This window comes from Penaeus vannamei, chromosome 22 (assembly GCF_042767895.1).
Source record: "Penaeus vannamei isolate JL-2024 chromosome 22, ASM4276789v1, whole genome shotgun sequence".
Classification (NCBI taxonomy): domain Eukaryota; kingdom Metazoa; phylum Arthropoda; class Malacostraca; order Decapoda; family Penaeidae; genus Penaeus; species Penaeus vannamei.
Genome location: NC_091570.1, coordinates 15,894,641 through 15,909,640, shown reverse-complemented (window position 1 = coordinate 15,909,640; position 15,000 = coordinate 15,894,641). Strand labels below are relative to the sequence as shown.

The 15,000-nt window shown below is 40.4% G+C and overlaps 1 protein-coding gene across 1 annotated transcript in view; it reads left to right on the top strand.

Moving 5' to 3' along the window:
- LOC113822205 (GTPase-activating Rap/Ran-GAP domain-like protein 3) overlaps positions 1-15,000 on the top strand; it is a gene marked incomplete in the record, with an annotated part of 672,275 nt that overhangs the window by 657,028 nt on the left and 247 nt on the right. Inside the window, 8 exon segments of the mRNA XM_070136675.1 lie at positions 3,975-4,132; positions 5,567-5,680; positions 7,082-7,178; positions 8,102-8,245; positions 9,072-9,152; positions 9,640-9,758; positions 10,455-10,584; positions 11,754-15,000. The exon segment at positions 11,754-15,000 is cut by the window's right edge and continues 247 nt beyond it. Coding sequence (XP_069992776.1) covers positions 3,975-4,132; positions 5,567-5,680; positions 7,082-7,178; positions 8,102-8,245; positions 9,072-9,152; positions 9,640-9,758; positions 10,455-10,584; positions 11,754-12,250 — 1,340 coding nt within the window.

The window sequence follows — 15,000 nt, the reverse complement described above, 5'->3', positions numbered from 1 at the left end:
GTGTGTGTGTGTGTGTGTGTGTGAGTATGTGTGTGTGTATAGGGATAGATAGATAGAATGATACATAAATAGATAGACCGATAGATTTATAGCAATAGATATAGATATGACTGTAAACGTACATACAGGTCGATAGCCACATAAGTCGATAGACATAAATACACCTGTAGATATAGAGATATAAAAAGGTGATCCTCTATGTTCCATCTACAGCGATAACAACAAATATTTAGTATATGCACATTATCCACCCTCTCCACTCCTCCTCATCCTTTCCACCCCTCTCCTCCCCTCCCCCCTCTTCCCTCTCCTCTCCTCCCCTCTCCTCTCCCCTCCTCAGAATCTTTTCCACCCCTCTCCTTTCTTCCCCTCCTCCTCATCCCCCTTTCTCCCTCCCCCCAGCCCCCTTTCTCTCTTCCTCCCCTTCCCCCTCCTCCTCATCCCCCTTCCCCCAGCCCCCTTTCTCCCCCTCCCCCAGCCCCCTTTTCCCCTCTCTCCCTCCCTCCAACCCCTCCTTCTCCCCTCCCCCAGCCCCCTTTCTCTCCTCCCTCCCCTCCCCCTCCTCCTCATCCCCTTCCCCCAACCCCTCCTTTCTCCCCTCCCTCTAGCCCCCCCTTTTTCTCCTCCCTCCCTTCCCCCTCCTCCTCATCCCCTTTCTCCTCATCATCCCCTTTCTCCCCTCCCCCAGCCCCCCTTTCTCTCCTCCCTCCCCTTCCCCTCCTCCTCATCCCCTTCCCCCAGCCTCCCCTTTCTCCCTCCCCCCAGCCCCCCTTTCCCCCTCCCCCTGCCCCCTTTCTCTCCTCCCTCCCCTCTCCCCCTCCTCCTCATCGCCTTCCCCCTTCCCCCTCCTCATCCCCTCCCCCAGCCCCCTTTCTCCCTCCCCCGCCCCCTTTCCCCCCTTCCTCCCCTCCCCACCTTCCCCTCCCCACCTTCCCCTCCCCACCTTCCCCTTTCCCCAGCCCCCTTTTCCCCCTTCCTCCCCTCCCCACCTTCCCTCCCCCCTTTCTCCCCTTCCCCCCAGCCCCCCTTTCTCCCCTCCTCCCCTCCCCCAGCCCCCCTTTCTCCCCTTCCCCCGCCCCCCTTTCCCCCCTCCCTCCCCTCCCCACCTTCCCCACCTTCCCCTTTCCCCAAAAGCGCGGCGCCTCCTCTCGCGATCACACCAAATTTTTAACCCTTCTGATTTAATGGACCGACAGCGCCATTTTCCAGCCAGAATTGTTGGTCGAAAATGAATTTTAATGATGATGCATCTACATGCTCAGTAACTTATATATGTATATATATTTTTTCACCTTGCTTTAAAAACAGAATCCTGACCCCCCCCCCCTTCCCCCTCTCCCCCTCCCCTGCCTTTGCTTCTACTCCCCCCCCCAGACTTGAAAAAACGGGAGTAAAAATGTTTATGGTGTTTTTTTTTATTATTATTATTTCAAGGTGTGCGTATATGTGTGGTTTATATGTGTAATTGTGATTTTGGGGTGGGAGGATGCGTGTGCGTGTGTATGTGCGTGTTTGTGTATGTGTATTTGTTTGTTTGTGTATGTGTGTGTGTGCGTGTATGTGTATGTGTGCGTGTGTATGTGTGTCTGCATCATCATGGCCAATCTAATATAATTTTTTTAACGATACATTTTTTTACATAAAATATTAACAGTGATAAGAATAAAAATATAAAAATTATTTGATCTTTATTTTCTAAAAGGAAAAATAGGCTGGAAACTGAATTATCATATTTTACCATCCGGCAACTCAGACACGATATATCTGCCTGTCAAAAAAATCTGCTGCACCGGCTCTTCCCTCACTCTCAATGCACGCACACACGCACGCTCACACATACACACATACACATACTAATGCACACACATTCACACATGCACACACACACGCTCACACACACACACACATACACGCATACACATACTAATGCACACACATTCACACAAGCACACACACACACATACACATACACACACATACACACACATTCACACATACACACACATACACACACACACACATACACACACCTAGACACACATTCACACATACACAAACATATGCACACACATAAATGCACACACACACGTACGCACATATATACACACACATACACACACACATACACACACATATATGCACACACATACATACTCGCATACATACATACACACATACATATACAAACACATACGCACACATATATTGAAAGATATGTATGTATATGCATGCATGTATGCGATGTATATATGTATAAAGCGGTTTTTTATTGATTTTTTTTCCTCCTCCATTTTCATCAACAACGCGTCCGAATCCCCTCTCATTTTTACATCAACAACGCGTCCGAATCCCCGCCTCCCTTTTCATCGACAACGCGTCCGAATTCCTGCCTCCTTTTTCATCGACAACGCGTCCGAATCCCCGCTTCCATTTTCATCAACAACGCGTCCGAATCCCCGCCTCCATTTTCATCAACAACGCGTCCGAATCCCCGCCTCCCGGACGAGACCAAAGACCCTGCCATTTTCATCCAAGACTTCGGAAGCATTAGCATATAAAATGTTCAGTTGATCAGTTCAAACTTTTTTGGAAAGGAGATGAAAAAGAAGAGGAAAGAAAAAAGAAGAAAAAAAAAGTCTTCAGGCCGCTTCGTAGATTTATTTCCTTGTCAGTACGAGAGTTCTTAAGGATTTTATAGAGAGTTCCTTTCGCGAATTTTTTAGTTCGCTCTCTTCTCACTAGATGGCTGGGGGTCGCTTTGCGCATGCGGGAAGTACATGCGTGTGTATGTTTGTCTGCCTGTGTGCGTATGTGAATGCTGGAAGCGGCGTCAATTATTTTATTTATCTCAAATTAGATCTGCATTCGTTCACTTTATTACACACACACACACACACACACACACACACACACATATATATATATATGTATATATATATACATATGTGTGTGTGTGTGTGTGTGTGTGGATATATGACCTCGACAAGTTCTAAAAGCATTGGTACAGAAAAGCTGGAGACAGAACGACGCGGAAAAGTCGGGAAGGCCTATGTCCAACAGTGGATTTTGAAAGGCTGAGAGAATACAAATACAATATGGAAGATATATGTGTCTGTGTAGATATATATATATATATATATATATATATATATATATATATATATATATATATATATATATATATATATATAAATATATATATATATATATATATATATATACATATATATATGTATATACATATATATATATATATATATATATATATATATATATATATATATATATATATATATGTATATATATACATATATGTATACATATATATATATATATATATATATATATATATATATATATATATATATATATATATATATATATATATCTGTCTATATATATTAATGTATGTAAGTACATATATATATATATATATATATATATATATATACATATATATATATGCATATATATATATATATATATATATACATATACATATATATATAAATATATATATATATATATATATGCATATATGTATAGACATATATATATATATATATATATATATATATATATATATATATATATATATATATATCTGTCTATATATATACATACATATAAATATATATATATATATATATATATATATATATATATTTATTTATTTATTTATCTATTTATTTATATATTTATTTATCTATCTATACATGTACAGATAGGTATATTTATATGTGTGTGTGTGTGTGTCTGTGTATACATATATATATATATATATATATATATATATATATATATATATATATATATATATATATATATATATATATATATACACATATATACATACATATTCATATTTATAGGTATTTATATTTATATATATATGCGTGTGTGTGCACTCAAAACTCCTTAACCACCCAAACCAAATAATAAGAAAGCAACCCCCCCCCCGTCTCCCCCTCCAGGCCGCGACAGCAAGATCCACGTGTTCAGACTCTCAGACTTCGAGTGCGAGGACGAGCGCGTGAAGACGAAGGCCGACCTCAAGGACCACCGCCTCGAGAGGACCAAAGGATGCCACCTGTACGCCATCTCGAGGCCGGGAGGATCGCACCTCAGGATGGTAGGACTCGGCCGCACGTCTTGGGGCCTGTGGGTTTGCTTGCTTGTGCGGCTGTGTGTGTGTTTGTTCGGTTGTTTGTGTGTTTGTTCTGTTGTTTGTCTCTTTGTTCAGTTGTGTGTGTGTTTGTCTCTTTGTTTGTTTGTGTATATTTTCGGTTGTGTGTGTTCGTTCTGTTGTTTATGTTTGTGTTCAGTTGTGTGTGTGTTTGTTTGTGTATATTTTCGGCTGTCTGTGTGTTTGTTTGTGTATATTTTCGGTTGTCTGTGTGTTTGTTCTGTTGCTTATGTCTGTGTTCAGTTGTGTGTGTGTTTGTCTGGTTGTCTGTGTGTTTGTTCTGTTCGGTTGCCTGTCTGTAAGACCGGCTGTCCTGTCTGTCGGTTTCTTTCTGTTTTTGTCTTTCCGTTTCTATTCATCTGTGTCTTGTCTCTTTTAAGTTTGTGAGCACATACACGAGCGTGTGTATGTACACGCTCGTGCATGTGTGTGTGTGTGTGTAGTTTTGCATTCTTGCACAATTGATGATCTGCGCAATCATCCACTCACATGTAAGTACCTCCGTGTATCCATGTGCGCGTCCTCACACGAACGCACGTCCACATCCCCACGCACACACAGGGCCGTGTCTCAGCTGCAGTTAGGTCAACCTCCGCCAGATAATCCCTGCTTCCCTGCCTGGGTTCGCCTCGTCCTCGCCTCTCCAGTGTCCCTGACGCCCTCCTGCTTCGCCGCTAATGCGCTTCCGCCTCTCCTCTCGTCCCTCGCTCATTGCATTTCACCCATGACTAATCCTGGGGTAATATCCGGATTTTTTGCAGCCCTTAACGCGGTTAGATTGTGTGTGTCTGAGGGAGGGTGGGCGGGTGGGTGGGAGGGGTGGGGTGAGGGTGGGGGAGAGAGGGAGAGGGTAAAGGGGGAGAGGGGAGGGGAGAGAAGGAAGGAAGGAGAGGGCGAGGGTGAAGGTGAGAGGTAAGAGTAAAGGTGAGAGTGAGGGTGAGGGAGAGGGATAGGAAGAGAGAAAGAGGAAGAATGAGAGGAGGGGAGAGAAATGGATAGACAAAATATGGTTAAAATGAGAACGAGAGACAGAAACAGAAACAATGGAAGAGGCATAGAGACAAACAAAAAGAGATAGAGAGGGAGATAGTAAGAAATGTAGATTGATATAGACACATATAGGCAGATACATAGATAGATAGTTTGATGAATAAACAGATAAGTATTTAGAAAGGTAGATAAATAGAGAGAGAGAGAGAGAGAGGAAGAGACCGAAATGGAGTAGGAGAGTAAAAAAGAAGGAAGAGAAAGAGGCAGAATGAAAGAGACAAAAAAAAAGAAAAGGAACAGACAATAGACCAACGACAGCACAACTACCCGGTACCTCTAAAATAAGAAGAAAAAAGCAACAAACACTGACCTTTTTTCCCCATTTTCTAGGTCGTAGCTGTGAACAAGAAGCTCCTGGTCCTCCAGTGGCGACACTCGGCTGCCTGGACTGCCTGGTGTCCGGCCTCTGACACCGACACCGTTGATGGATTCCAGTTCATTAGGGTAATGAAGCTCTGTTGTATTATCATTGGGAGGATTAGTGGTAGTAGTAGTAGTAGTAGTGGTAGTATCGGTATTATTGTTCTGTTTCTTCTTCTTTTTCTTCTTTTTCTTCGTATTCTTTCTCTTTTCCTTCATCTTCTTTTTCTTCTTGTTTTTCTTTTCTTTCATCTTCTTTTTCTTCTTCTTCTTCTTCTTCTTCTACTTCTTCTAATTAATAACTCTTTCATCTTCTTTCTTTTCCTTCATATTCTTCTTTTTTTCTTCTTCTTCTCTTTCTATTTAATAACCACCAAAGACGTTGTTTTTGGTAGCGATTAGTTTGTTATGAACAGATTTTTATTAATTTTTTACCAAAGGCGTGTCTTGTCCCAGCTGAGATACCATTAAATCTTGGTGGTAATCCGGATCCAGGATTTTTTAAAGGATTAATTATCAGACCGAGATAAGGAAACACGGACGTCGCCAGTGTTCTTTAGAAATTGTGTGATTTTTTTATTGTATCCATAACCTGTTGCCTTGGCAGAGATAAGCACTCTGAGTGATTTGAGTTATTACTGTTAACGTTACTGTTATTATGATCATTATTATCATTATTATTATTATTATTATTATTATTATTATTATTATTATTATTATTAATATTATTATCATTATTATTATTATTATGATAATTATTATTATTATTATTATTATTATTATTATTATTATTATTATTATTGTTATTATTATTATTATTATTATAATTATTATTAGTAGTAGTATCATTATCATCCTTATTATTATCATCGTCATTAACATTGTTAATATTATCATCTGGCATAGTTTATGTATGTTTTGTTTTGTTTTTCTGATAGAGATATATTCAAATAAGAAGTATATTTGATAGTATTACAGGTAATTTGCTGTTTAATGATCAGCGAATTTAATTGAACTGTGAATGCTACAACTGTGAAAGGATAATTTTAAAATCATGGTGCAAGAATTTGGGTTTCAATGATATTATATGTTCAAATGAATGAGGGACCAAAATTATATATGTATATATGTATACATATTCATATATCTATCTATATGTGTGTGTGTGTGTGTGTGTGTGTGTGTGTGTATAGAGAAAGACAGACAGACAGACATACAGACAGACAGACACACAAACAAACAAACAAACAGAGAGGCAGAGACAGACAGACACACAGAGAGACAGTGCCAGACAGACAGACAAACATACAAACAAACAGAGACAGAGACAGACAGACAGACAAACAGAGAGGCTGAGACAGACAGACACATAGAAAGACAGAGACAGACAGACAGACAAACATACAAACAAACAGACAGACACAGACAGACAGACCAACAGCGAAACCCCACCAAAGTCAAAAATAATTCGCTCAACCTCGACAGGAGATTTCCGTGGCCGAGTCGCCGTCCCTCATAACGCTGGTGGACTCCCCTCTGGTCTCGTCGGCAGGAGGACTCAGCGACAACAAGATTTGCATCGGTAAAGTCTCGTATTTGCTCCCCTCCCCCCCTCCCCCCTTCCCCCTCCCCCCTCCCCCCGCCCCTTGGAATGCGGCATGCAGTTTAAAGCAGGTTTTTTTTTTTTTTTTTTTTTTTTTTTTTTTTTTTTTTTTTTTTTTTTTTACCTGTAGCTTATGGTTTGTCCTTTGCGGTTTACCTTGAGAATAATATGTTTTAAAAGGGTGGATGTGTTTACATTCTGGCGAGTTTGTGTCAGTGTGTTGTTGTTGTTTTTCGTATTATTAGTGTGGATATAACAATAGGGTGAGTTTTGAATCTGTCATACAACTAGATGTTTATTTATAACTGAATATACCACGTGATAGAAGGCAAGCATATCAGTAAAGTTAGTTTTATCTACATTATTGATATACCATAAGTTTGAAGGCAAGTATATCAGTGAGGTTAGTATTATCTGCATTATTAGCGTTAATATCAAATCTAACATGCTTAAAGAAATTGTAGAATCCAGTATTCAAAACGCAAAATCTTTTACTAGGGAAAAATACCGCAAAAAATACACTGGTACACCAAAATAAGGCAGGAAAATATGAACATTATATTCTTAAAACGGACAGTCCTAAAGTTACGCATATATATATATATATATATATATATATATATATATATATATATATATATATATATATATATATATATATATATATATATATATATATATATAATATATATATATATATTTATATTTATATTATATATATATATATATATATATATATATATATATATATATATATATATATATATATATATATATTCTTAAAACGGACAGTCCTAAAATTACGCAATGATGATTTACGTTAGACAATATCTTCGAGCACACGACCGTAAGAACCAACACACAAAATGACTTCACTGACATATTCCTCTCCTCCGCCGAAGGTTACAAACACCAGTGGGACCTCGTGAGTGAACGAACCGGCGAGATCATAAAGCTACACCACATTGACGCGTCGAAGGTCAACCTCGTCGCCGCTCTCGACATCTACGAGGACGACGAGGCCGAGTTGCTCCTTTGTCATAACAGTAAGCTTGTGAATGACGGTGTTTATGATCGGTGTTGTGAATGAGGAATGGTACAACGTGGGGAAGGACGGGCTGGTTATCTATTTTTTCTATTTCTTTTTCTTCTTCTACTTCTTCTTTTTCTTTAAGTTTAGGGAGTTATTATGCGTATATTAGGGATATTTCTGTTCTCTTTTTGTTCCTTTGAGAGAGAGAGAGAGAGAGAGAGAGAGAGAGAGAGAGAGAGAGAGAGAGAGAGAGAGAGAGAGAGAGAGAGAGAGAGAGAGAGAGAGAGAGAGAGAGAGAGAGAGAGAGAGAGCATTGTGTGTGGGTTTGTAGGTATATAGAGATTATGGATGTTTATATTGTGTTTTTCCTTCACGGCAAACGACGCGGATAAGACGCTAAGGCCAATATTTCGGTGTTGATTTGAGCTAGAAATTAATGTTTACCTTTGTATTGTTATATAAAAAAATTGCTTGAAATATTTCCAGTTGGGTATTAGTTTTGTAAAATCTGCCCGAATTTCAAATAAGGTTCTAGTCAATGAAGAAGCTATAGATATATTAATCCGAAGCCTGGGCTCTATCATCGTATTCGAACACTTTGACGTAAAGGTGTCCAGTATGTTGCATACATTCATATCAACATTTTTGATCTCCGTTAACTTAATCATATAATCTAAAAACTTATTTTTACCTTACCATTGGAGAAAAAACATCACGTAGAAATCCCATCAGAAGAATCAATTTGGAAATTAATAATCAGAATTAAGTAATATCTGTCGCTGTTCCATCATCCCCGAAAGTGACATTCAACGAGCACTTCATTCTCGTATCTCTTCCAGACACATGCCACTTCCAGAAGCTGACGGAGGAGTGTTCCAATGAGTTTGACTTCCAGTGGAACTCTGTCCCAGAAGCCATTGGTGAGTTTCCACGTCGGGATTTGCAAAGATTTGGTTTACCTGCAGACACGCACAATCCTACATATATGCACGCAAGCATGTAACCACACACGTGCACATAGACACACACACGCATACATATACATATCTGTATGTGTATGTGCATATAAACACACACGTCTATGTATATGTATATATATATATATATATATATATATATATATATATATATATATATATATATATATATATATATATATATATATATATATATATAAATGTATTTAGATTCTGTGACGGACATCAATAACACAACACATGTATTCATACGCTGCCAACCATCTTACAATACAACAATATAATCTCTCTTTGCCTCAAAGTACTGAATTCAAGTGATCTAAAAGTCCCTTCTAAGAAAAAAAGAAAAAAAAAAAAAAACATCCTTTCTAAGAAATAAGACAAAAAAAAGCAAGGATTTCCATCTAACTCGCAACCTTTTCCCTTGCAGTGTGTGCCTTCCCCTACATCCTAGCCTTCACTCAGGATAGCATAGAGATTCGACTTATTATTAACGGTAATCTCGTACAGACTATGGTTATGCCTCGGTTAGCCTTCATCACGTCTAAGGTAAGGAGATGGGAGAAGGGAGGGGGACAGGAGGGAGAGAGAGGGAAGGAGGGAGGGAGAGGGAAGGTGGGAGGGAGAGGGGGGAGGAAGGGAGAGGGGGGAGAGGGGGAAGGAAGGGAGAGAGGGAGGGAGGGAAGGGAGAACAAGGAGAGAGGGAGGGAGGGAGACAGAGAGGGGGACGGTGGGAGAGAGAGAGAGAGGGAGAGGGAGACAAAAAGAGAAATAAAGGGAAACGGAAGGGAGTAGTGAGAGAAGCAGAGAGAGAGAGAGAGAGTGCTTCCATAATAGTAAAGGGAGGAAAAGAGAATAGATAGGGAAGAATACTTATATATTCTGTGGTTCTTACTCTGCTGTGTGTTTTTGTTTCCCTTCTACTTTTTAGAAGCTTTTTTATGTACTTGAATATTACACCATGAAGTTTGAGCACAGGATATTAAACGGAAAACTTCCACTTCATTTACATAATAATAATATAATTATTATACATATTATTCACTAATAAAAAGAATAGAATAGCGGCTTACCACTGCATATGAAAATTCAGAAATAATCTACTCCTCATTTTCACGTCTTATAACCCCCCCCCCCCTAACCCCCTGTAGAATTCAGACACAGCGACTCCTCCAAACATTACCACAATGTTCTTAGCGATGTCAAACACCCAGACATCAGTGACATCTGACATCTTCCTTCCAGAGTGACATCTTCTTCGCCACGACTGCTCCAGAATTCTTCACCCTTCGGAGAGAGAGAGTCAGAGTAGATAGATTGGAGAGGGACCCCAGCCTCTCACCTCCGCCATCTCCCCACGGCAAGGAACTCACAGGTAGGGAGGTTGGGATGGGTGTGTTGGGAGAGTGGGGGAGTGGTGGTGGGGGGGGGTAGGGAGGGTAGATTTGTGTTGGGGGATGTGTGGGGATTTGAGGGAGGGGGGGTTGGGAGACTGGGATAGGGGGAGAGAGAGGGAGGATTTGTTGGGAGAGTGGGGGGGGGGAGGTTTTGTGGTGGGGGATGTGTGGGGATGTTCGGAGAATGGGATGGGGGAAGGGAGGATTAGTGTTGGGGGATGTGTGGGGATGTGGGGGGACAGGAGGGGGGGATGTGTGGGGACGAGGTGGGATGTGTGTTGGGAGAGTGGAAGGGGGGAGGGGGATTTGTGGTGGGGGATGTGGAGGACGGGAGGGGGATGTGTGTTGGAGAGTGGGAGTGAGGGGAAAGGGAGGATTTGTGTTAGGGTATGTGAGGGGATGTGTGGAACTGGAGGGAAGAGGGGGAGGGAGGATTTGTGTTGGGGGATGAGTGGGCATGTGTGGGGAAGGGGGAAGGAGATGTGTATGAGTGTGGGAGGAGGTTGGATTTGTGTGAGGGGTTGTGGGCGTGGGGTGGGCAGCATGTGTGTGTGTGTGTGTGTGTGTTTACGTGGGGTATATGTATGGATGTGTGTGTGTGAGAGAGAGAGTGTGTGTGTTTCTGTTTTTGTGCTTCTATATGTAAAAACAGTGGCCCATGTCATGGAATATTGGCAGTCAGAGGCAGGGAACAGGGAGAGCTCCAACCACGTCCTCCTACCTGTTCTCTTGTGGCCATATTCGTGAGTTAGAATTCTCTTGACTTCACATGATTTTTATTAGGAGTTAGGAGAATAACTTTTTTGTAGTTTAATTTCTATGGTCTTTGAGCGAGACGGAAGGAATTGATTTTAAACATTCAAAGCGACTGTGAAAGGGATGAAGATGCTAAATTAATGCGAAAATCTAACAGGGCAGATGTGATCGACAAGAGTAATGGCATTTTTTCTGATTTACCTTTTTCATGTTAATTTAATATCTTGTTGCTTTTTGAGATGTTCCATTTTGGATGGAGGTGCATTTTTTCATGCTTATTATCTTATTAATACAGTACATTTACAGTTTTTTATTTAGTATGATATTTTTAGAGAATATGACCAAGCATTCCCTTCTGGGCCTGGCCCCTGAGCACTCACCTCCCTTGCAGTGCTGGACCGCGACGCAGTGAAGCCGTTCCGCATCTACCGCATTCCCTTCCGCTGCCTGACGGGGGCGACCACCTGCGAGCGGCGCTGCCCCACGCCCTCCGCGCCCCTCCACCCGCCGGTGCTGGGCGACGGGGAGGACGCGCCGGGGTCGGGGGGGGCCGCGGGCGCCGACGTCTGCAGCGGGAGGACGGGGATGCACCTGAGGGTCTCGGACCAGCGCTACGCCAGCAGGTCCTGCACGGCGTCGCCCACCCACCACCCCTCCCCCTCGCAGGCCTTCCCGGGCTGCCCCCCTCCCTCGGGCTCCCCCCCCGTGAGCTCGTCCAAGGGCTCCCCCTCGCACCTGCCCACCTACCAGAAGCAGAGGGACCGCACCAACTCCCTCACCGTCGACGCCGGGAGCAGCCTCCTCCTCCACCAGGGACGGCCCCCGCTCCACCACCACCCCCACCACCACCATCACCACCACCACCACCACCACTCCCCCGTCAAGTGAAAACCGCCGTAGCGCCGCCTCCGCTACTGCCGACGGTGAGACAACCCAATTCCTCCGTGTCTTCAAGGGACAGAGACATGACGATCGAGACCGGGACCACGAAGCCACACCTACACCCGAGACCGCAGACACACACGGAACACCTCCTTCACACATCACTCCCAAAGCTGGACAGGATTCCATCTCGACCTTCACAGCTGGATATCTTTCTCATCCCATCCAACAGATGTGATTCACCAAACGCCCAACAATATGCCACACTATATCACATATCACACCATCAACGACAGACTAATTGATATCAAAAACAGGCGATACACGAAAAATTAAAGAGAGGATGCAGATAACAGGAATACACATTCACTAAGAACAGAGAAGAGAAGCCACGCTAAAATGCCACATTAAATACGATGATTATCCATAAAGGTACATCATCCAGTAATAGTAATTGTTTCAAGTGCTGTATTATACAATATCATAACCTTAGATATAAGCAGAATATATATTCATTATTCCCCACCACCATATTCGAGTAAGTCCCTATTCTTACTCTGCACTTGGTTTTGATTCTTTTTTGATTGGTTTGAGTTTATAGATTCAAGTATTTTGATTTTTGCTTTTCCCCGTTTATGGATATATTCCTAGAACACACGTGGCTATAGAGGAACATTTTTAAAAAGATATCTGAGCACAAACATCTGCACAAAATATGTCTAATGTCATAGTACCAACTCTTACCATATAATTCATACATGTATAAGTAGTAGAATCAGCTTGGGTGCGATGCCACGCTGCATCTTGATCTAAGCAAGTTTTTTATCCCTTATCAGTAGCCATGAATGATTAACAACAAAATTATAAATTCCAGTTATGTACCTGTCTTTGCGCCCCCCCCCCTTTCCCCCTTTAAAGCACACTAATTTGATTCCTCTTTATTTTCTATAAATGATAATATGGCAATGGATTCCTTTTGCTTGTTTAAGACGCCTACATGTCCAACGTTTAAGTACTTATCATGATATCTACGACACACCCAGAGATCCTTGTGCAGAGAATATATATGTATATATATATATACATATATATATATATATATATATATATATATATATATATATATATATATATATATATATATATATATATATATATATATATATATATATATATATATATATATATATATATATATATATATATATTCTGTTTCCTATTCCACTGTTTTCGTGTATGCGTTATTACTGACTGACTGTATTTCTTCACATACCGGCGATTACAATGACATCCTTGCATACTGTATAATGCAATTTATTCACGATTATTCCATGTGTTATCAGTCCCAGATAACAAGAACGCGCTTGCTTCATCTACTTAATACAAGTTTATATAATTTGCTGCATTGCTTATATGCTATTGCCTTGACGCTATGCAATTCTTTCTTTTTTTCTAAATATTGATAATTTTGGGTAAGTTTGATTATAAAAAAGTCCCTCTTTAATTTATGCCTTATCTATGATTTACAGAAATAAATAATAGTGTCATTTGTTTTCCTTTAAAAGAAAAGAAACAGCACAAAAATAAATAAACTTCCTAGATGTAAATAGTAATTTCCCCTTAAAAAAAAGCACTTACGCAAATATATTCGTTCATAAATGTTATTTAACCCTCAAGCCAATCACGATGTAAGGTCACGCCCCCCCCCCCCCGCATTCAAAGGACTCACGCGATAGTATTACACATTCAAGGTCTTATCTAATAAAAAAAAAAACTTTCTCAAAATCCTATAACCCCCCTACTCCCCCCCCCCCCGCCCCCACACGCACCTAAGACCTCCATACCTTTTCAAAAAAGACCGTCCCTACCATGTAAAAAAGAAAATTAATCTTCAAAAAAAGAAAAAAAAAAACAGAAAAAAAGGATAACTTTCAACCACCCGTCCGGCAGCAGTGGAATAAATCCCCTTAAATAACGAGGTATTTTGGAGAAGAAAAATAATTATCTCTTTTTTGATATTCCTTAAATAATATATCCTCAAATTCCCCTTGTTTTTCTTTATTTTTCTTTTTGTTTCATGGCTGTTGAGGACAACCGAGCAGTCTTTTCATCATATGTGATACATAAATAGTAATCTTTCTCTTAGTTACTTTTAAAAAATCCTCTATTGTCCTTAAAATCCTTTCGTCGTCCCTTAATGTTTAGCTTTAACTTAAAAAACCCGCTTTTAAAAATAATTGAAGCCCAAACCCGCACTACCTTCAATTTTTTCGTAATGTTTATACCTTTATGATTTAGATTGAACTCTTAAAAACCCCGCTTTTTTAAAAATGATTCAAGCCCCAAACCCACACTAGCTACCAGCACAAGACACCTGTTACTTGTACCGCCAAAGAACACACATCCACATCATACGATTATTAGCGTCCTTTATATCAGAAGCATGTTTCCTGTACCCCCAGACTGTACCCTGTGTTTCCTCTTTTGCGTGAGAGAGAAAAATAATTATTTGCTGAAAAAAAAAGATTTTAGATATAATTCTTGCATCGGCCACACCAGCTTATGATTTAAGGGTAATGCTTTTGTTGTTATTTTCTTTATCTACACACTTAAGGAATCTTTTTGCTTTATATATGCAGTCTAGGTATGTGTCGAATCGTTCCTTTCATGTATGTCATTGAAAGACTATTTGAAACCTATTATCATTTTTTAACTGAGAGATTTACTTGAAATTTTCTTTTTCATTGTCATATCAT